Raw genomic sequence first — 21861 nt, 5'->3', positions numbered from 1 at the left:
ATGCTATATAGGCACTCTACCTAGTGATTTCTGAGTATTTGGCACAAAAATAGGGCTTTGTACTTTTAAAATTTCAGACAACACTAATATATTGAAATTATTAAGGAGAGCTGTCTTTATTTAAATAAGACATTTTTAAAACCTCAATATGAAATGTGGTAACTCCACTCACAAGGCACCACCACTGAACGCTTACTACTCTCATTTTTAAGAAGAGTTGATGACTCAGTCAAGAAACCCCAGTACAGTTTAGCTGGTTTCCACACTGGCGTGCTACCACAGTGTTCATGTAAAATGGCCTTAGTTGGTCTGAAAAATGGTCTAAACCCCTACTTTGGGCACTAAGGGGAGAGACGCAGCAGTGGCACATACATATGCAGCAGCGGTGTATATCTATGTGAACACCGGGTGGTGCTGTTGGTGCTTTACAGAACTTCTGCATCTACCTCGTTATTTGCATAAAGTTTATTTTAGCTAGATCCCAGCTGGGGAAACTTTTGTACCTGTTGCACTGTTACTAGCTTAACTTAATATACAGTGTCTCTTTCCAAGATAAAATCAGTAATAGCAAGAGTATGTGAAATCTTGAGTAGAAGAATGATTTTGTTCCACGGGAAGCATCACGCCTCTTGCGGTGACTATGAATAAAGCTGACCAGGAACTTAGAAACTGTTGTTGAGGGAGGAAGGTTCCTGTAAACATTTTGAGTCATAGCTCAAAAACCTTCTAAACTATACCTAGACATACTCTTTATATATACACACACACACACAACACCGCAGCGACACATTATACAAATTTGTATTTTCATTTCCCTGAGTGTGTATGTGGACTAAAATAAAGCCAAGTACTAATTTATGTCTAAATGCCAGGCTGCTTTAATAGGTGCGTATACAGGTATGAATTCTTAACTGGCCCAGGGGCTTGAGTGAGTCTGTCCTAATCCTACACTGCTCAGAATCACTCCACTCCAGCCTCACCTCTGAAAGGTGAGCAACAGGCTCCAAGCTACCACTGTGATTGCCAGACACAGATCACTAGAGAGAAATGGTGGACAAAGAGGTGTTAAACAATGAAACACGTACCTGGAATGATGACTGACATGTTTTGTCTCTTAAGTTTCAGATTTATGATTGTTTTCTTCTAGTTTTTTGTTTTCTTCTATATTTCCAAGATCTTTGTCTACATGTTTGGATGCTGTCCTATAATGAAAAATTAACGTCATTTTTACAGGTCTACAGCATTTTGTTCCATCCTCACATTAATGACAGTCTACTCCCCTCTCAGTAATACATAACATTTCTCACGGTTCTGGTCTGGGCAGAGCAATAGGCTTGCATATGGCTGTACGTATATACCAATAGCACCAGTTCCCCCCCGGAGCTGGGACCACAGGAAGCACCGCAGTAGGGCTGTGTATGTGTGTTTTACTTCTTGAGGAATTCATAATCATTCTGAGCTAGCAGACATTTAGTAAGGTTAAACCAGTCGCGCAGATCCGTGTTTCTTGACGTATTAATTGCGTAACTTGTTTCAATAAACAAGAGTTTGCTTTAAGGCGTACTAAAACATTACAAGTAAGTGTGGCTGAGGTATCTTGATCAACACAGCACTCTTATGTGTACTTGTAGTAATTGACTTTCAGAGCCTGTGCCAAACGGAGGCTCTTTAACTGTGAAGAAATTAATGAAAATTCTGGCAACACCGAAAAAACCCCACTCCGGCTTCCAGATCTGTGCTGGCTATGCCTGACAAGTTTTGGGTAAAGAAGAGATTGTGTAAATGTTTGGGCGGGGGGGGGAAAGAGGTATGTCTCATTTAAACCAGCAGGTCTTCCTTAATGCAAGTAGTGGAGATGAATTAATGAGTTAAGTGCTTAGTTTAGCTTAGCACAATAAGAACTGCTAAGCCATTCATTTAACGTGTGAGAAGCCTCACTGTCTGCCAAGGTGAAAGATTCCTGCAGTGCTGCGATAACATTTTTGAAGGCCACAATTTTTAAAATGCAAATGGGCAAACGTGTTTGAGTGGGACAAAGTAAATCCCTTGTGTCAAAGCAGATTATTGTATACGCATTTTCTCTACGGATAATTTGTTTCCCCTACAGAAAAGTAACGTCTGTTGTGACAGATTCGTGCATATGCTCACCCTTGCTTCAGGGTAAAGACCCGTAGTGACACTGACTGGCAAAATACAATGAAGACACAGGTTAGCAAGATAGTGTGACATGTCACGCTGACACCATGCAGGTATGTACCTCCCAAACCCGCTGCTCTGAGTGTTGTTTGCTAGCGGAGTGTTTCTGTGCACGTCCTCCATCTGAGCAAAGGCCGCCAGCCAGTGGCCAAGCACTGCGTGTGCCCCGAGTGGCAGTAGCCTCGACCGGTACCGTTAGGAGAGTACAGTTTAGTTCTTGTCTCAGAAGAGCTTCTGATGGGGTGCAAACGCACCCAAGCCTCAACGCTTCTGGCAGCGCTGCCGAAATGCTGCTCTCTGGGCTGGGGAGCAGCGTGTGAGGTGGAGTGCCGGGGGGCATGGGATTCTGGGCCCCAAATCCCGCCCATTACTCTGAATGGGGCCATTCTAAAATCTTTTCGGTTTTACAGTAGGTTATTTCCTCAAGGGCTCTAAGTTTTAATGCTTCAAAGCTGTATTTACCTTTTAGCTGTTGGTTTTAGAGTGCCTCTGTTCTGTTTGTGTGGCTGACAGCAAGGTGTGTCTGTGCTGAAAACCCACTCACTGCAAAGATCCAAACTTCTGCTTATCGCAGGCAAATTTTATTTTTAAAATGCTGATGTTATATCACAAAGTAACTTGTCCTACAGTGGTAAACTTCTATTGTGCAGTAACTTTCTACTTTCTTCTGGTATTCAAAACCTGAAGCACCTGATGTGCACAGAAGGAAAGGATGTAAGATGCCACGCAGAAGAAAATTCAGTGCTTTGGTAGGGATTGACCTTCTGTGATCTTAATAACCTTTCACAAATCTCTTTAATCCTAGTAAAGAAGAAACAAACCCTCAAACAAATCCCTTAAAAATTAAGAATTTTTTCTTTTTTTAAATTAAAAAAAAATGTTCAGTTTAGGTAGAGCACAGCATCTGGCTTGTCATGTGGCTAACGCGCCTCTTGAAAAATTGGAGATGGAAAGGAAAAGAGATGAAAAGCTGAAAGAATCTGGACTCGGGCAATCACCTGAGATGAAACGAGTTGGAGGTGAGAAAGCAGAACTGTGCACACCTGCCCTCGTGTAACCGCTTACGCCTGCTCTTGGAGACAAGAGCGCGGCCTGGACAGACTACGGGCAGGGCTCAATGTGATCCTTTTTTTTTTTTTTTGGCCTCTTATCAAGAGTTTTACAGTGCCCAAAGCAGACTGGATTTCACAAGACCTGACACTTAACAGAGGTGGGAACTCTAACTAGCATTACTGGTCTTTTGATTAGGTTAAAATTGTTCAATGACGAAACCTGGGAGGTTCTGCAATGCGATCGGGTTTTGATTTTTGAAGTGTTCTATTTTAGTTCTGCATTCAGTGAAACTGTTCTCCTTGCTAAACATCACCTCTTCACCTCTATTTTCCTAAAGCCAAAATGGGGGAAAAAGGGAGATTTAAAAGGCAGGCAATCCAGAACTCTTTTGGAGGACGGTTGCTTTAAATGAGAGCAGCAGCAGTTTTTCATGTCTGACAGTCAGACAGATTTAGATTCTCAGTGCCCAAGACTAAAATACAGCAGTTTAATTCTGGCCGTTTGGTGAGCTTGATGGCTTTTTTTGTTGTTGTTGTTGTTTTGTTGCCCAAGTACTGATATCTAGGCAGATTTACCACCTCAGCACAAGCAATACTGCTGCCTTTTTTTAATCTAAGTAGTGCTATTAAAAGACAGAAGAGGAATTTTGCACTGAGTTGCAGCAGCGTGATCCACTGGCAGTGCCCTGGCCGACAGCAGAGGAATAGACGACCCTGGCATGGCACCAATCCTCAGGGCTCGACAGACGTGGCCTGGGTTTGTAACAGAGAAATGGCTCAAAACATGGTTTCCATCGCTTCCTGAGGTGACTTGAGGCACAGGACCAGTGGCCCTTTGCCAGCTTAACATTCAACCACAGTTGTGCCTTACTTTTTTTTCTGCATTAACAGCTTGCTCCATTTGCAGCTCAAGAGCGACTTCCTGATGATAGCGGAGCAGCTGGGCAGTGCGGTCCGGACGGATGGAAACATTCCAGTGGATTTGCTGAAAAGGGCAAGACAGCCCGCTTGGCCCGGGCCCTCCCGCACACCTTCACCTTATCTACAGCTCCACAACCAAAGCCCACGCCTTAGCACTGTCTGGCCGTATTGTTCTGAAGAGTGAGAAGTGGATTGTGTGAGTATGAGCCGAGTCTCTCAGCTGTTTATTTTTTTAAATCCATTTGTAAAACGTGGATCATTCTGAGCTCTTGCTAAAATTATGACTCGTATTTTACACTCACTCATGCTTGCTCTTCAGGAAAATAGCTATTCTCAGGTAATCCTAATCAAAATCTCTCCTGTAAGTAGTACCAAAGTGAGGTTTTCAGCTTTCTTTGGAGGGTGTGTATGTGCTGAGGGGCTGCTGTTTTCACGGATTTTGTTTGGATACTGTTCACAGCATTGTTTTCAACATAAAGACCACTTTCCATCTCAATTGTTTTGCCTGCTGTAGACATAGACTGCATATAGATGACTCAAAAATTGCTGATGGGTTTTAATTCCTGATTTCTTTCTATCTATCTCCCAAGTCTAGGCCTCACCATCAATACTGAATAAGGAAGAAAATCTGCAGTGCTCTTTCTCCTCGTTACCCAAGCTTGAGATAACGACAGGTAGGAGAATTACTTGTAGGTGCAGTTCTGGGTGCTGAAGCAAGAGCCACGAATTTCATTAACGCTTGTATTACTTTTGAAAGGCATGTTAGACACTCAACTGCACTGCTGCAGAAGATTTTCTAGGACCTAACAGTCTTATATATCCAATTCTGGATTATTTGCAACCTTTTTCTATTTCCGTCCGTCTTGCTAGCAGGAAAATTGCAGAGATATCAGAAAAGTATTCCAGTCATCAAGAAATGAGTGACCATTGTTTAATTTGTGCCACTTTACAGACGTTTTGTGACATGAGCTGATGTTTTCAGAGATGTTTGTAACTTTGTCTTTTCTCTGGAAGGTAATTGCACAAATCCCAATACAAATGCTGAGTCTCGTTCAAAACATAATACAGCAAGTATTTGACCTGCCACATTTGGATTCATATGCTGGTTTCCTATAAAGTATCAGAAAAGCACAATTGTTATGCTTCAAGCGTTCCGTTTCAGAGACACTAGTAACATTCTTGATTACTCCGACCTAAGAACAATTTCAAGAGTTTGGTGTGCTCTGAGTATGAACAATTTTAAGGCTGCTGCTGTGTTTCAATCTGCCCGGCTGAATTTTCCCTCACTGCATTTTAAACCACTTTAACCTTGATCTAGCCTCGTGTGACTTGAGATTTGTGTACCTCCAAACCCAAGGAGCAAAAATGGGACAAAGGTCCTATCCACACGCAGAACTTCCCTGCCTAGAGAACAGGGATACAAGGTATTGGGTGCATTATTTTCTTTCTAAACCTTTAATTTGTGCTGTACTCTCAGCTGTTTCTGGCAAAGTGAAAATTTCATATATGAAGGATTTACTGAAGATGGGTGTCCTGGAATCACCTGAGGTCTGACACAAAAATTTAGAAAGAGCTAAGTTATATTCTGTTTGGTGCAAATTAGTTTAAAATAACCTTTTTGGAAAAAGGAGAAATCTGTAGAAAACAAGTCTTTGGCCTTCTGCTCAGATGAAGGAAAAACATAGCATGCTAGGGCAGGTAGCCTCAACTCTATTCAAGAGGGGGCTGGTTGCAGGATGTGGAATACAGATGAGTCCCTGATTTACAGGATAATATTCATAGTGAAAAGAATGTGTGGCGATAATCAGCTTTTGCATCAAGTGGAGCTGAGGCAGTGAATAACTACAGAAGTGATTTATTGTGAATATATTCCAAGGCTACAAGTATAATTCCTACTTTGTGTGGATGACAAGACAATAGAAGATTATACAAACCACAACACCAATAATGAAAAAAAGTAATGTTTTTCTTGCCTCGGCAGACTTGGAAAGTTCTGTGCTGCTGCCTTCTCAGACTTTCCTTTGGCGTCACTTTGGGGATAGAGATTAGGTGAGTTACTGTTCAAGGGTGGGTTCAAAAAATAACTACTAACACTGTTGGCCTGTATGGAGATGGAGGGGTTGTGATGAGACACATGTTGTGTCTAAAGGTGCAGGGTGGTTTTTTCAAGGTCTACTTCGATTTCGAGGCTATAATTTGTGCTGAAAACTTTGTCAGAATAGGTACTGACACGCTGCTTGCTCTTGCAAGTACGGCGTGCAGAAAGCAAGGAGGGTAACAACAGAACAACTTAAGTATATGCTGAGAACAGGAGATTGTCAGTGGTGATGCATCAATTAAGGGTTTCAGAGGCCAGCAACCATGTATCATATACGAAGACTATTATTTAACTATAAAGGAATTTTTATTTTCTTCCCAGTGAACCTGTCCGATCAATTCCAGCTCTAATTTTTACTCTAAGCTTGTAGGAGAGAAGTTAAGCATGAGGAAAGGAAGTGTTGTGCATTTAAAATATGTTGTATCCTATCTTTGAAGCTGAAAAAGTTACCTTAAGTAAGTCAAACTCATCTCAACAAAGGACATGCTACATTCTAAGATTCTGGTTAGCTCTCCCCACACCACATAATGGTACAAGAAAAGATAAGTCCATCTTTTCTGCCCTCCTTATACCCAAACCACCTTTTCCAAAAAAACCCAAATCAGTGAATCACAGTTTCATGATTCCACATTCTCACATCCAAAAGGAAAGACAAAAGAAAGCGATTCTAGACATTATTACACTAGCAGCAAACTGTGGGAGGAGCAGCTCAACATGATTAGTACTTTTTAATTTCTACCATTTTTTTTCCCTGTATAATATCTGAATGTGGTTCTGTGCTTGGGTAATTTATAGCAGCTCTATTTGAAAAACTCCCAAAACCTTCTCAATTATGACTAGAGTAAAATCCTTATGTATTACCCAAAAAAGAGTGTCTGCAAGCAGATGGAGAATTCCTTGCTGTACTTTCACATCAATGCAAACACATTTGTTCATAGTAAAATCCCACTGGTATATTTTAGATCTCATTTCATCTAATTTTAATGAAAGGTCATAGAAAGAACAATTGAACTTTAAGATTGTTTCTATACCTGTACTGATTTGTGCATGTCACGCTTAACTACCTTAATCTTCCCTGTTAAAAAGCAGCTAGAAGGAACAAGCCTGCCCTCAGTTTTCCCTGGAGACAAATGTATGGGGATAAGGCCAAATGATGCAGAGTCATGGCCATTTTTAAAAGGAAATATGGTTACTTTTTGAGATCATCCAGTTTATTTTCTAAAGTGAGCCCGTGTGATTATAAAGAAACTTGAAAGCAAGTAAGACTCACTGGGAAATCCTGTTCTATGCCTAGGATGTCTAAATTGTATTGATTCGGATGATAGCTTCTAGGTTCTCAGCAACACAAGGTCTATCTTTACCATTTTTAACTTCAGAGATCCCAAACTATACATGAAGAAATTAAGGATATCTCTTCTCCCTGAGATGGTTTAGACTTATTCTGTAATTTATTCCATTTTTAAAGCGAATGAGCTACCTAACTTCTAAATGAAGACAGTTTCTAGTGCCAGTAAAGCCACACAGAGGTAATATCCCAATTAATTAGCAGGTATTATATTTAAATGCAAGAATCGGCACAGACTTGGCTGTCAGGAAACAGAACCTCATTACAGGTGATGATCTATGAAAAGTCTTGGAGTCCCACCTCCAGGAGATGCGTTTTGTTAAGCATTAGGACAAGCTGATCAGAGGTACTGAGCTTCCTTTCTCTAGTAAATGCACCTACTGTAACAACAGCTTTTCCCCACTCAGACTACTGGAATGCTGCAGGAAGGAAAACTGGTAAACATACATGTCTGCTTGTGATTATCTTTCTTCTTTTTAAATTTAGTATCAAGTTTTCCATAAATTCTTACTTTGATTTCTTCACGTAGAGCCAGTAGACAACACCTGCAACCAGAGCAGCCAGCAGAAGACCGACTACAATCCCCACTATTAGCTTTGCCTGGTCATTAACCTTTTCGCTATTGTCATCTGAAGCAAAGAAGAAAAGTTAATGAGGTGACCTATGATAAAGCAAAGCATAATACCATTTCTAAAGAATTTCCATCAGAAACAAGAAAAGGGGTCAGAAAGTAAAAATTAAAAAAAAAAAAAAGTAGGCATTGTTCTGAAAACCACATTTAAATCTTAAAAAAAGTCACACTCTTAGTCAATCACAGCACTGGCTATTTCAAATGAAGTCCAGCTTTGAGGGACTGTTGAAATCGTTCAGTGACACTAAATGGGTCTTGAACTGAGACAATCAACAGAAAGGGTTACAGAGACAGAAAACCATACATACCACCTCTATCCTCTGGCTCATCGTATTCTGGAATACTTACTGAAATGAAAAATGTTAAAATTAAATTAAAGACAAAATGCATTATACCTAAACATCACCTTTAATTGCCTATTGTCAGGGGTTGAACTAGATGACCTCTAGGGGTCCCTTCCAACCCAAAACATTCTATGATTCTATTTACAGCAATGGCAGAAACACTGAAACTCAATTCAGCAGTTGCCAAACAACAAGGTAATTAATCTTTAAGCAGAAGTCTTTCCCTTGCAACTATTAAATATCTAATTGAAGAATCTTATCCAAAACCTGTAATACTAATCTCAGAAACGTTTCTGACTGAGTATTTCTGTGCTACCTACCCTTCCACAACCTTTCATCACTGAAGTTATATTTGATTAAAGTCCAGTATGGCTGGTTCCTGTTCTGAATCAAGTCATACCAGTAATAACGAACTGGAGTTTGGGAACTAAAAGATGATGTTAATTTAGTAATAAAGACTTCGGTCTTCATAAAAAAAAAAAAAAGTATTATTTTGCATGATTACGTTGTAGTATTATTTGCAAAAGTAAATAAGATATTGCATACATGAAATAGCTAGCCAAGAAAGTCACGAAGATGAAGTGACTTCATCCAGAAAGCTATCAATAAATTTTATGTACTACTGATCCAGCCTGGATTTACAATTGCTTGACTTAAGACAAAAAGGTTCAACATCTCAGCATCAGCATTAATATACAGACCTACTCTTCATATGAGTGTGAAGTGTGGGTACTTTATGTGAAACTATGACTTTAAGGAAACGCTCTCTAGAAGACACTCACTAGCAGAGACGTTCAGGGAGGTCACAGTCCTTTCTAGCTCATTTTCTGCGATGCAAGTTAAAGTCACATTTTCCTCGGGAGCAATTACAATTTTACTGGAAAATTTTCCATTAACATATTTGGTCTCCTCTGTCTGAAAAGGTAAAAAATGAAGATTGAAAAATGCAAAGAATAATACATGCATTGCTGGCATTACATACTGAAAATGTTCAGAGGGAAATAACTTTCAACTAATATTTCAGTCCTCCAAACAATAACGATAGAAATAATGCATTATTTTACTAAATGGTAATGTGAGGATTTGCAAGAAAACACTTTGGCCAACGTATCCAGTCATAGCTACATTGTGCGTAGCGTGCACTGTAAGACCACTGATAAAGAGGCACTTTTGAGAAAGTTCACCACATTCTATATTTGCTTTTGTTTCTTTCGACTATTTAAAAAATATTCCAAGGGACAGAATTCTGAAAGAAAACCCAAACTTCTAAGTTCTCATTTCTTCCACCTTGCTGTTTTTTTCATTTATGTCTTTATAAGGAAAATAATCACTGTAAATCTTCCGCTTTCTGGCATTCCAAGTTATTTCCACACTAAGCATTATTTTGCCAAGCTACATATATTTAGTAGTACCTGCAGTATCTGTCCTGTAATAGTGAGCGAAGTTGTTCCTTAAATTTGCAGTACATCACTCTTAGATTAATACAATGTCCAGAGAAAATTATTTTCAGTCATTTATATAGCTTCAAGACAATTCCTGCCCTATAACTTCAAGTAAATGAACAACTTTTGACAGCTATACATAATTTCTGTAGGATTAAAACAAAACCTAATGGAGTAATGAAATCTACAGCAGCACTGTGCATTGTAATTCCAGTCTCTGACTGCTTGTATAGATGGCATTTATTTTTCCTGCTAAGGCAAAATGTGGCGATGCTTTGCATGTGATTCAGTAATCAATACGAAAACACTTCAGTTTGCTTTTTTCCGGGTATTCTTCCTGCTGCGTATGGGTACTCCTTATTTCTCCCCCAGGACGACTGCATTATGGCTCTGCTTCCAGTAAGAAACAAGTAGGATAAACATACAGAAACGACTATAAAAATTAGGATAAAAACTGCAAAGCCCATAAGGAACTATATTGACTGTATTTTCTGACATGCACTTGCCACATTTCATTACATTTCACTCAGTTAATGCCTGTATCAAGTACCCATTTGCTTTCTAATTTAAGTTCTATAGTTCCATCATTATTTGTAAATTCTTTATGAAATGGTAAAATCACCACATTACCCAGATAAAATGACTAAGTACCCCCACTTAAAAACGCTTATTTCATTTGTAACCTTTTCTTTTTCCTTCCAGCTTCGGCTTGTAGCCAGTGGATCTGCCGTGCCTTCACCTGCTCTATACAAAAGACCTTTACCATCAGAAATCATCCATGGAAGTACCATGTAGCTACAGCTACCACTTAACCTTTTCTTAGATAAATTGAATAGACTTAGCTTCTTCAATCTCACTGGCTGGAAAATGTTCCTTGATTTTAAATCGCATCTCCTATGCCCCTATCTTTTGGTGAATAAAGTAGTAAGAGAGATACTTGCTTTATTTATGATGCTTCCACTACCAGTAACTGTCCATTGCACCGCTGGTTTGGGGAAACCTTCCACGTGGCAGACAATTGTTTTAGACATTTTATTTGTGTTGGTTTTCTTTGTCATTTTGATTTGAGGTTTTCCTACAAGAACAATATTACAGTTAAGCATTTTGTTTGAAAAGAACAATTAATAAATCATAGCTATCTGCTCCCTTACCTTCCACAATAAGTTTAAGTGTCTTTCTTTTCTTTAACCCTTCAACCTCCTGTAGAGTAGTTTCGCAGATGTAGTTTCCAGCGTCTTGATACTGAAGACTTGAAAATGATGGACTTGTTTGCATTCTGGTATTGTCCTGATAAAGTAAGGAGTTAATCTCTGAATACATTAACCTCTAAATTACAAATGTGACTACTACCAACAGAATTTTTCACATGCTTTGGTCGATTACAGCCTCACTCTAAAAGCGTTCCCCCATTAATCACTACATTTGAATAGCTGACAAACTACTGGAGGTTTGTGAAAGCCACCTCCCTTCTTCTTGAACAACTTCACTTCCAAATCAAGGCCGTAGATGTGATCACTTGTTAGTTCTGAGCTTTTCTAGTGGGCTAGACAAAACCATGAGTGGTACAAGCCGTTTGAGACAGACAACTCTCCTCTAGGAACAAAGCTTATGAGATCAACCTATGCTACTAAATAACCATCAGGTATCATTATTTTCTGTTTCCAGCTGCACAGGTTTAATTTAAACACACCATGTGTGATAGCTACGTTTTTCAGCAACCACTGAACACCAGTTGCTAACATCCAATCTCTCAACCTGCCTTACCATTTCATTATGTGTACTGGAACCAAAACCAAGCTTGCCTCTGAGAAAACGATTAATGAATCCAAATTCCTCCAAATGGGCTTTCCTTCTTAGAAGGATCTGATTCTTGAAGGGCCTTGTATAGACCGTTTCAGAAAAGCTGTATTTGTTTTACAGCAGGCATTACTTCTCTCCATTTGAAAACTGAGCTGATAATTACAGTAACTGATTTTCAGTCATCAGCTTCAGTCAGTAGCTCTCATTTTAGCAATATGTGTAAGACTAATTTTAACAATATTCTTTAAAAAGCCCAATGAATGAATGACTTCCTTCCTTCCTTCCAAACCAAAACACTGAAGTAGCAGCAGTAATATGAAGAGGTGAACGCTCAGATGAAGTGTGAAGTAGAAGAATTACCAACCTTTATCCAAAACACAGTTGCGTTTCTACTAGAAGAAATCGTGCATGACACAGGCAGGTCCTCTCCAATCTGTTTGGTGACTTCTCCACTAGGAGTAAGCTGCAAATCCAAATCTGGGATAGAAAGAACATTTGTCAAAAGTTCATCTCAGAATGCCTGGCCCATTTCAAAGGCTTCCCAAGAAAAGAAAATGTGACTAATTGCACTCATTAAATTCAAGATTTCAGTTCTTCAATAAAATCTAAATCAATTTTACAAGGGAGAAGAGAGAATTAGTCTAAAATAGGCACTGCAGAACATTCACGTTTTTACTGTAATTACAGGGTAAAAGGAAAAGCAAAAACTCACTAATCACTAGACAAATGGATACATTTTTTTCCCCTTGTACTGCTGAAAGAATGACAGAGGAGGTACAAGCAGCTGAACGAGTACTTCACATAGCAGCGTGTGCATCTTGAAAGAGGAAGCACAGACTGCTCTGCGGGTAGCTTGCCACGTGCCAGGTAGGAACCTATCTTCAGGGGAGGACTCGTGCAGGTGGGGACAGATTAACTGAAACTAAGTGTGGGGAAGAGGATAGGAGGATAATGGGGCAACTTTCTCAAATCCGATAAAAGAAGTTGATTTTTATCCTCAGCATCTGGAGAGGATAAGGACGGTCAGTACAGGGTGCGTGTGACTTGATACTGACTGAAGGGGTGAGGGGTCTGAGTTATAGGGTTGGGGGGCCACCTATGAGGCCCTTTGATTTATTTGTTTTCATTCGTAACCTAAAAAGCCATTTTGGTGTAACTCAGAGTCCAAGCTTTGCCTGATCTGTTTTGGCTCCAGAGAAACTGCAGAGTCAGCGATAGCTGTGTTTGACACACGGCAGGGTGAGAGCCAGTAACAGAAAGGTCAGGAAACACTGCTTTAGATTCTTCCTCGTATATGGATTTGGTGGGCTAGCCATTTATTTTTCAAGAAGAAAAAAAAAACCAACCCTACACTGAAAGAAAAGCAGAGTTTGCCAAGCTAAACCTCTATTTTGCTTCCCCTCTCACAGTGCCTTGCTTGTAAGCCAAGTTGCCTGCTTGAATGACTATCACAGATGCACAGGCACACACAGACTGAAATGGCAAGCCCACATGATTTCATCACAAATATAGTACTTGCTGGAAAAGGACTGCAAAAGATCCTTTTGGCTTTTAAGCAGAGTTTAAAAAAAGCTTAAGGCAAAATCGCAGTTGGTAGGGAAAAGCGAAAATAGTGAGTTTTCCTTAACAAAACATTGAACTTCGCTACTGGCTTCATTCAGTGGTTGCCCTGGGAACACCATTATAATTAGAGGCAGAACTTCAGGGAACAACTAGGGTCCATCCTGTACTATTAGTCTGTATTATTATCTGAGTTACGAGTCTAATGCCTAGTCCGAGAGGTCACAAAAAAACGTACTTTCATCTGCGCATGAGTAAAGCAAAGATCTTACCGAAGAGATAAAATGGCATTTTGTTTCTGTATCCCTACTGGGATTTCTCCCCCTGCCTCCCCAAACTAGTAAATCCAACCCAAGTAACAAGGCTCTCCAGATGTTACCATTGCTTCCACAAGAAGAAAAAAAAAAAAAAAAAAAAAAAGACAAGACTCAGCCAGTGAGCATTTGTATATAGATTAAGGTGGGTGCATGGGATGTGTTTCTTCTTGCTCTGCTACTCTTGAGCACACACTACCAAAGCAGAGGGGTGGTTGAAGAAAAAGGTAAGTTTCTTTTTTTTTCCCCTTCCCCTCAGGGTGACGTTCCTTCAATATCTACTTAACCTTTTGTTCTTTGAAGCAAGATAGCACCTCAAACCCAAGAGATCACCAAAGACCATACAGGAGGGATTCCTCTCACATACGCCACAGGAAGCAGAAACTCATTAAATTTTTGGTCTTCATCTCAAGGAAGACTGACACTGAGCCCAGAGCAATCCTTCAACCCAGCCTTCCTCCAGCGTAGCATGCCTGCGCCCCCCCACCTCTCCCCTTTTTGTGGTATAACTGAGACTACAATCCCTCGCACACAGTGGTCTTGGTTACTATACAAGTTTGAGAAAATTTACAGCGTGTGAGATGAGCTGCATAGCTCAGAGCAGTGTTTGTAAGGTGATTTATGAGGCAAGTACAGAATTAAGCTACCGTTTAACATAGGATCCCCTCTAGGAACTCTATATAGAGCAATTTTATTTGGATTAATATTCTGCCTGTTTATCTGTAGGGTCCACAAAGAAACATGACATAGATACTTTTACCTCTCAACTTATACGGTCCATTAGTAAATAATCTCTTATTGGTATAGAAGTATGAGGAGAAGATATTTCTTGCATAGAGAAGACTGTCAAAATTCATTTTCCTTGCCGTTGAAAGAAGAACTTTGTTGCAAGAATTTTCCATACATTTCCCGTTTGGCTTTAAAATGTTCTTCATAAACAAACTTCTCATCAGGCACCATTTTCAATATATACTAGCTCTTAATGTGGTCTCACTTGAAGTCTTGCATTGATTTCAGTGCTGTCTTTGCATACCAAGTAGCACAGGGAAGAACCAACGAATGCATTCTCTATGTATTACCACATCATGCAAGAGAGGTATGGAATTACTGTGGGGAAGACTGGAGCAAACATTTTGGTTTTGAAACTCTATTGCACATACAGGACGGGCTCCCAGCATTTAAAGGAGGCCTCTGATGGAATACTGTGCTACGACTGGGAAAACTATGTACAGCACTTGCCTGTAGTCTGAACTCCCCAAATAAAGTAGCAGACAACCAGAAACTTCTCCTAGTGTACTGAGAATAGATTTTTTTCGCTTGCAACATTCAAAAGGTGATTCCCCCTGTATTTTCAACGAGTCTGTAGCACAAGAAAAGACTATAAAAAATACCTATGGAGAAACACAAATGCTAAATTTCTAAAACCTTTACTTTACTGGAAGGTTTGCAAATCTATTTTCCCAGAAAACACATTTTAGCAGAAAGGAAAGTGTCACTAAGAGGACGTTCCACAGCCCTACTCCGTACCAGGTTGTACGTGCAGAAACAATTCTAGCAAGAGAGAAAGAAAAGGGCCTGTGGGTTGAAACAGTCACCTGCTTCTTCATAGCTGAGGGAAGGTACAGCTGTCCTCTACTGCTAGGTGCTTTCCTTGTCTTGCGCGGCGTGTGCTTCTATAGCAGTTTAAGTGGTTGTAAACAGATTTTGCCCTGGCTCCCTCCTTTTTTCCTTCCTGGCCTCTGCCAGTTTTGCTCACCCAATCCTGGGCAAACTCACTCCAGGCACAGAGCTGGCAGAAAATTAATGACCTAGTGTAAAAAAACCCAAACCTACAACATAAATCCTGTTCTGTTGCTCCCGCTGTTAAGGGATAAATCATGCCAACCACAAGCACTCAGTTCTGCCTGACTTCAAACTGGGACCTTGCTGCACAGATCCTGTGCCTGCTCTGAGGGACAAGAGCCCAGTTTGTCCCTTACGTTCTGTGGGTAACGAACAGACTTTTTCTTCCCCCCTCAATTTGCTTTATAAACAAAGTATTTCCCTAAACACTATGGGTAACTCAGATGCTTCAATGTCAATTTTCAGCTTTCTGTGAATCTCATAATTTACATTTACCTTGGAAAAAAAGAGCTTGGTATTGAGCCAGAATATTTTGCTACAAAAATATTTAAGGGCTATAATGTGCTAATATATTTTCATACCAGCAAGAAGCTTTCCCCACCTAGACACTGAAAGGAACCAGTGTCATGATAATGCTCAATAAAATCTGTTTGGGAAAAAGCACTACAGTTGAAATGTAACAAGTACTATAAATAGATTCACAGATTTAAACTAAAATTATTATATTGCCTGTTTTTTGTTGTGTTGGTTGTTTTTTTTAAGTGAAAATGAAAAAATCTAAAGTGGCAAGATCAGACATGAGGAAACAAAAAGCCCTGACTCAGAATGAAGGTTTTTTCAGCATAACAGCATAGACAGAAATATTCATCCATATGTGAAAGGTAAGCAATAAAGCAGAAGAGGGAGAAAAAGTAAGATTTGATAGGCATTAATAAGTATTATTTGAAGAGGAAAAAACATCATGGCGGCATAAAAATAAAAATCTGAATTTCTAACACCAAAAATATGTAAGTACATTAGAATCAGAAAGTGCTAAAATTAGGGAGTTATGCTGGGAAGTTAGTATAAAGTAAGCAACTGGAAGATGGAGGGGGATATTATAAAGGATCTATGGATTTTACGACTTTTTCAGAGGCGTTCCCCTCATGAGAGGAGAGGCTACAGAAATGCTTTAAACCAGCATAAGACAAGACACCGAAGTAGCTTTAAGGCAGATCGTCACAGAGCTACAAAGGTCTGGGCATTCAGGAAATTACAGAACTACTCCAGGCCACTGCGCCTCACTAAGCAAAGGCTTTATTGCAGATAGAGGTGTTTAAGAAAAACAAAACAAAATGAACCCTACGTGAAGTGAAGCAGTAGGGTACTAGACTGTACCAGCGAGTTCTGAGTAGCTGCACTAGCTGCCAACACTGCAAGGACTTCTGTCAAGAAAATACATGCTTCTCTTGTGTAGGAAAGCTCTTCCAACATGCAGACAAAATAGCAGAAAAGAAAACTGGCTTGTTATAAATAACTTGGAGCTGAGGAAGCCATTCTTCAAAGTAACTATTTATGGAAGTACAAGTAGACGTGCAATCCACTTGGAGTAAAATAAAAGGGTCAGTTATACCACAACAAATTACCAGCAAGCTGCCTTTGATACTGGGCAGCTAGCGGCAGTAGTAGAGAGCTCTCTTCAGATCTTACATACCCTGACTCTCGGCAAAGAGAAGGGGTGGGTAGGAAAACAGCAGCTGACCTTATTAAATACAAAATATTCATTAAATGGAACAGTGTCATTATTCATGTACAGATACATTCTGCATGCACTGTACCTCTTCCAGGTAAAAAAAAAAAAAAAAAAATCAGAACCAAGTACATGAACATGAAATTTATTTTTATGTAAAGTAGTCTGGAAGCCTTTAAACTTCATTATCCATCACGTCCCTCTGAACCTGTAAACTATTAAAGGTATTTATGCTATTGGGGAAGACTACAGACCACCAGTGTTTCTAGGGGAAATCTAGAACCATTGGACTGAGTCTCACGTCACAGCCTGTGATAGTACTGCAAAGTTTGAAAGTGTTCCTGCTCTTGTTTTCTCATATAAAGAGATTAAAAGCACCCATTGAAAAGCACCCATTGCTTCAAGGGTTCAACCAGTTCAATGGCTGCTTTTAAAGTGGTGCTGATAAAGTGTGACTAAATACTGTACTATCCAGCTTAAGAAACTTCACTGAGCTCTGTAGCTCTCGTGCTTCTGGGCAAAGTGAAAAAAGCAACTTGCCCTATGTGAACATAATGCACTCCTAAGTCTCTTCCTAGACTACCTTAACCTCATTGAGTTAAGATGAAAGGATGTTACACTAATGTGAATTTAACTATGAAGAATGACCTTCAGTGGTATCGCTGTGGGCCAGTTTGTGTGTTTGAGTATAATCTAAGGCACAGCTGGAGGAGAATAATTTGCCATATATATGTTCTCATGAGTGAAACATAAAATACCAGAATTTTCACTGTATGTGGCAGTGCAAGAATATCATGTACTATACAAAGGCTACATAAAGTGAATCTGTATCTAAGCCAATGAATTGAGAAAGTTAAGGTTTTCAAACAGAAATACATTAGGGAGAAAAAAAAATACAAAAAGAAATGACCTGACACTACTTCAAACGAACCACATCCTTCAGTTCTCCTGCAGGTTAACTGGCTTAATCTATGTGAAGCAGAGAGAGACCATCCCAGAAGGTGCAAGATAGGTTTGTACCCTAACTAGGAGTGCAAAATGCAATGACTTACAGTGCACAGTGATGATGGTCGAGTCCATCATGCTTTTGTCAGTCAGAGAGCACTTGTATTCTCCCGTTGCATTTCGCTTCACATCTGTCATTATGTAAGTATCTGAGCTTCTTATACCTTCTGCTTCTCCCTGTGGATGGAAAATAAAACTTCTGTTGTATATGGGCCTGGTAAAAACATACATTTTTGCCGAGTTTTTTTATTATTATAAGGATCCTGAAATACTCCAAAGTATGGATAGACACAGCATGATTGAAGTGTAGTTGCTACTAACAATGTTCAGGTTTATTTCCTGCATGACGACATGTTCTAGAAAACACCTACCATTAAAAGCTTACTCTTTAATTGAATGACTAACTTATTTTAAGAGAACATTAAAATACAAAACCTGAAAGTTTAGCAGAAAGAAAATGGGGAGAAAACAAAAGACTGAAAACAGCCTACAAATAAGAGCGTTAGAGAAATCGCAACAGCAAAATAAATTGTGGTTCTAAATCTGTATCTGAAATGCTATATTCAGTTTAGGAAAAATCGTAAAATAGTGTGCTCCCTTACACATTTCTGAATAGCGCAAGCAAACCTTGCTCCATCCATATCATAGAATGGAGCCTGTAAGGGTATACACTGACTTACATGCTGCTACCTACAGAAACTTGTGTTTTGAATTAGCCAGAAAATGTTGCTTTCTGGCTGTCCAGTTCCCCAGTTTCCACCTGATCACAACCGAGTGACTTACATCAGCTGTGAAACAAGCATAGAATGAAACCCTAATCCGTATCTCTGAATCCAGGAAAAGATTTACCAGGTCTCTCATGACACCCATAAGTCTTGCAAAGAAACCACCAATTCCAGCTCTCTTTGAGAGAAAGGACGAGTATCAAGTAGCAGGGAAAATTAAAATAAGACACACTGGGGTGTTTAGCTCACTCATTGTGATCCTGGAGCGAGGAGAGATACCATACACTTTTTCCCTGGTGTATAGTGAGTTCTTAGGGTGACTCACTGAACCTAAATGGCTGCTCTGAGAGAAGAGGACTTCAGCTCCTAGTTTCTTTTGCTGCTCTTCAGTGATTCAAACATGCCAGGAGTCCAAAGTACATGGTCAAAGGGTGACATGCAGTTTTGGAAATACGCAAAAGCATGCCACTGTTTTTGGCCTCTCTCAAGATCAGCTCTGCTCACTACAGCAGCAAGAACAAAAAAAGGCATATAAAATAGGAGAGAGGGAAGCAGGACGTGGGACGCAGGACTAGGAATCTCAGAATATAAAGCCACATCTGTCTGTGGATTTCACCAACACTAAGATTAATGGAACCAAAGTCTCTGTTTTTCCCAATTTGCATCTTATGCATTTGACAGATTTGTCCTACACTTTCTCCTGTGCTGTCATACTGGTTCTTCTTTGTATTGTTACATCACCAAACAATTAATTAATTAAAAGACATTGCACAAAGATTCATCTGTGAAAGTCCAAAACAAGCTCAATTAATTTCCTGTACTTTCATTGCTGGATCTTTGGCTGTTATGACAACAGATGAGATGATTTTATTCAAGGTGCTAAACCCCCTTTTGTCAAAACTGCTTCTTATCAAAATATCTGAATGTTGGGAAATGAAACCTAACACTTTTTAGCCGATCTAAGCCCCAAAAAACTTTGGGCGGGGTGGGGGGGGAAGGAGACATTCTTTCAAAATATTTTGCCAACTTGGGTGAGGTGTTCTCAGAGAGTCTGGCATTATGGCCAACGTCTGTCTTCAGTTTTAGTCACATCGAATTCCTTCCTTCATTTGTTATAAAATCACGTATACAGTGACACACAGCGATGTCTGTAGGAAGGGATGATACAGAATATTTCACTATGCAGTGACAGTGAGGCAGGACTTACTGGAATGTAAAACAGGAACTCCTGTGGAGGAGGGTTGCCATTTCCTGAGCACTTCAGAGTGATGTTATCGCCTTCTTTAACAGTAGTACTTTGTGGCAGCACTTCAATAGTCACCTTCTCTGTTGGATCTGTGAAAATAATGTACACATTTAATAGCTTCTGCAAAAAACCACATGGTGATACTATGCATATGATATTCATGGCCAAAGATAATGCAATTTTATCATCAAGCAGGTGAAGGTATTTGCAGGTGTAGATCTTTTTACAATAGAACTGATGTTAATCACATTTTCTATATTTTTGCAAATGAAGTAAGTGCAAAGAAGCCATATAATACAAAATTCATCTTTCTTTGCCAAAATACCTGTAACTGAAACGGCAATGATTACGCCCATGTCATGTGCTTAAAAGAAAAAAAACCCTGATCAGTATGAACAGTTTCATGGTGTGATTTCATTATGAGGGATTAACTTGTCCTCTGTGAAGCTCACTATGTGAAGGACTGCAGCAATCAGAAAAACAACTGAAGCTCTCAACGCCTTGCGTTAGTACTAGATAATAGCCTTCTTGCATTAAAAAGAAAGAAATATGAACTACACGACTACGTTCAGCCTATTCTATATGCTGATCACTACAGGCTTTCAGAAAGATGAATTTGGTGAACATAATAGGACCCTTAACGTAGTCAACAGAACTGTAAATGTAACATATTTCTGTCATGTTCAGTGAAGTTGAACTATAACTTACATTTTACTTGGATAATTTTTTTAAGGCAAAGACAGAGTATACTTTAATAGATGCTATTCTTTCTAAGTAGAAGCCTAAATATAATTTTCCAAAACCAAAGTAAAATGAACAAAGGAAATAATATGGGCAGATAACTATCACTGTTTTAATTTCAATGAATAAACAAAATTCTACCAAAGATGCTAGTCATGCATTAAGACACAGGACATTGCACGCTATTAGACACTAAAAAAAAAAATCCACACAGCAGAGAAACCCTTGCCTGACAGTCGATTTTGGGTGTTTAGTGAAGCATGTGCTCTACAGCCCCTTCTGACCCTTAAGGCATTCATCATGTCTGTCTTCTGCTACTGGATTTCTCAATAACAGGAGCTGCATTCTGCTGTGGCCTCTCAGTGACTGAGAGCCCTAACACGGCTTCTCACTCCTCCTCAGAGGAGCAGTAGGAGCGGTGGTACCAGCCTTCAAGAAGCCACATCCTCCCTCCTTCAGATGCAACAGCCTCGGCTCCCTCCCATGTCCAAACAGCTTCCAGCTCAAGACCTTCAGAGCTGAAGCACAACTTTGCCTGCTTAGGAAAGGTTAGCCCAGCATCGCTGCTGCTGTGGAATACAACAGATGTGATGAAGCAGCTGGCCAGGAATCATGTGCACACGCCTCTGGGCGGCTGCTGGGCCAAAAACCCCATTTCAGGGGCTGTCTGGTGAGCTAGCCTGCTGCAGGAGCTCACCTCTCCCTCTGTCAAGTTTATGTGAAGGTGACAAAATATGAAGAAGTTACCATAAAAGGAAAAGTTATCATAAAGGACATCTAGATATACCCTGCAATTGTTTAGGCTTTGTTTCAAGACTGAAAAGGGATGAATTATAATGAGAAAGACTTTAGGACTTTAATTTGGAACAAGTTTTCCAACAGAGATGAACAGAACTGGATTAAAAATGGATGCAATTAAACAAGAATGACACATGCAAACCACCAAACTTTCCTATAGAAATATCTTACCCTTCCTATGTACTGCAATCAACCAGGAGGAAGTTTTTAATTTCATTCTCTGAACTGCTAAGGAAAAATAAATCTACAGAAGCAAATAGCAAACGACTAATTAAATTGTTCTCTAAGTGG

General features: G+C 39.7%; 1 protein-coding gene across 1 annotated transcript in view; it reads right to left on the bottom strand.

Moving 5' to 3' along the window:
* Nucleotides 1-1114: 1114 nt before the first annotated feature.
* Nucleotides 1115-21861, bottom strand: part of ALCAM (activated leukocyte cell adhesion molecule) — a 32608-nt gene continuing 11861 nt past the window's right edge. Inside the window, exons 6-14 of the mRNA XM_035897560.1 lie at nucleotides 19993-20120; nucleotides 18108-18237; nucleotides 12194-12306; nucleotides 11181-11316; nucleotides 10971-11104; nucleotides 9370-9502; nucleotides 8552-8590; nucleotides 8124-8241; nucleotides 1115-1202 (exon numbers count right to left, since the gene is read on the bottom strand). Coding sequence (XP_035753453.1) covers nucleotides 1115-1202; nucleotides 8124-8241; nucleotides 8552-8590; nucleotides 9370-9502; nucleotides 10971-11104; nucleotides 11181-11316; nucleotides 12194-12306; nucleotides 18108-18237; nucleotides 19993-20120 — 1019 coding nt within the window. The remainder of the gene's footprint in view (nucleotides 1203-8123; nucleotides 8242-8551; nucleotides 8591-9369; nucleotides 9503-10970; nucleotides 11105-11180; nucleotides 11317-12193; nucleotides 12307-18107; nucleotides 18238-19992; nucleotides 20121-21861) is intronic.

Source organism: Egretta garzetta, unplaced genomic scaffold, assembly GCF_000687185.1.
Source record: "Egretta garzetta isolate BGI_Z169 unplaced genomic scaffold, ASM68718v1 scaffold367, whole genome shotgun sequence".
NCBI lineage: Eukaryota > Metazoa > Chordata > Aves > Pelecaniformes > Ardeidae > Egretta > Egretta garzetta.
Note: the sequence above shows the minus strand (reverse complement) of the source record. Positions and strands in the feature narration are given on the sequence as shown.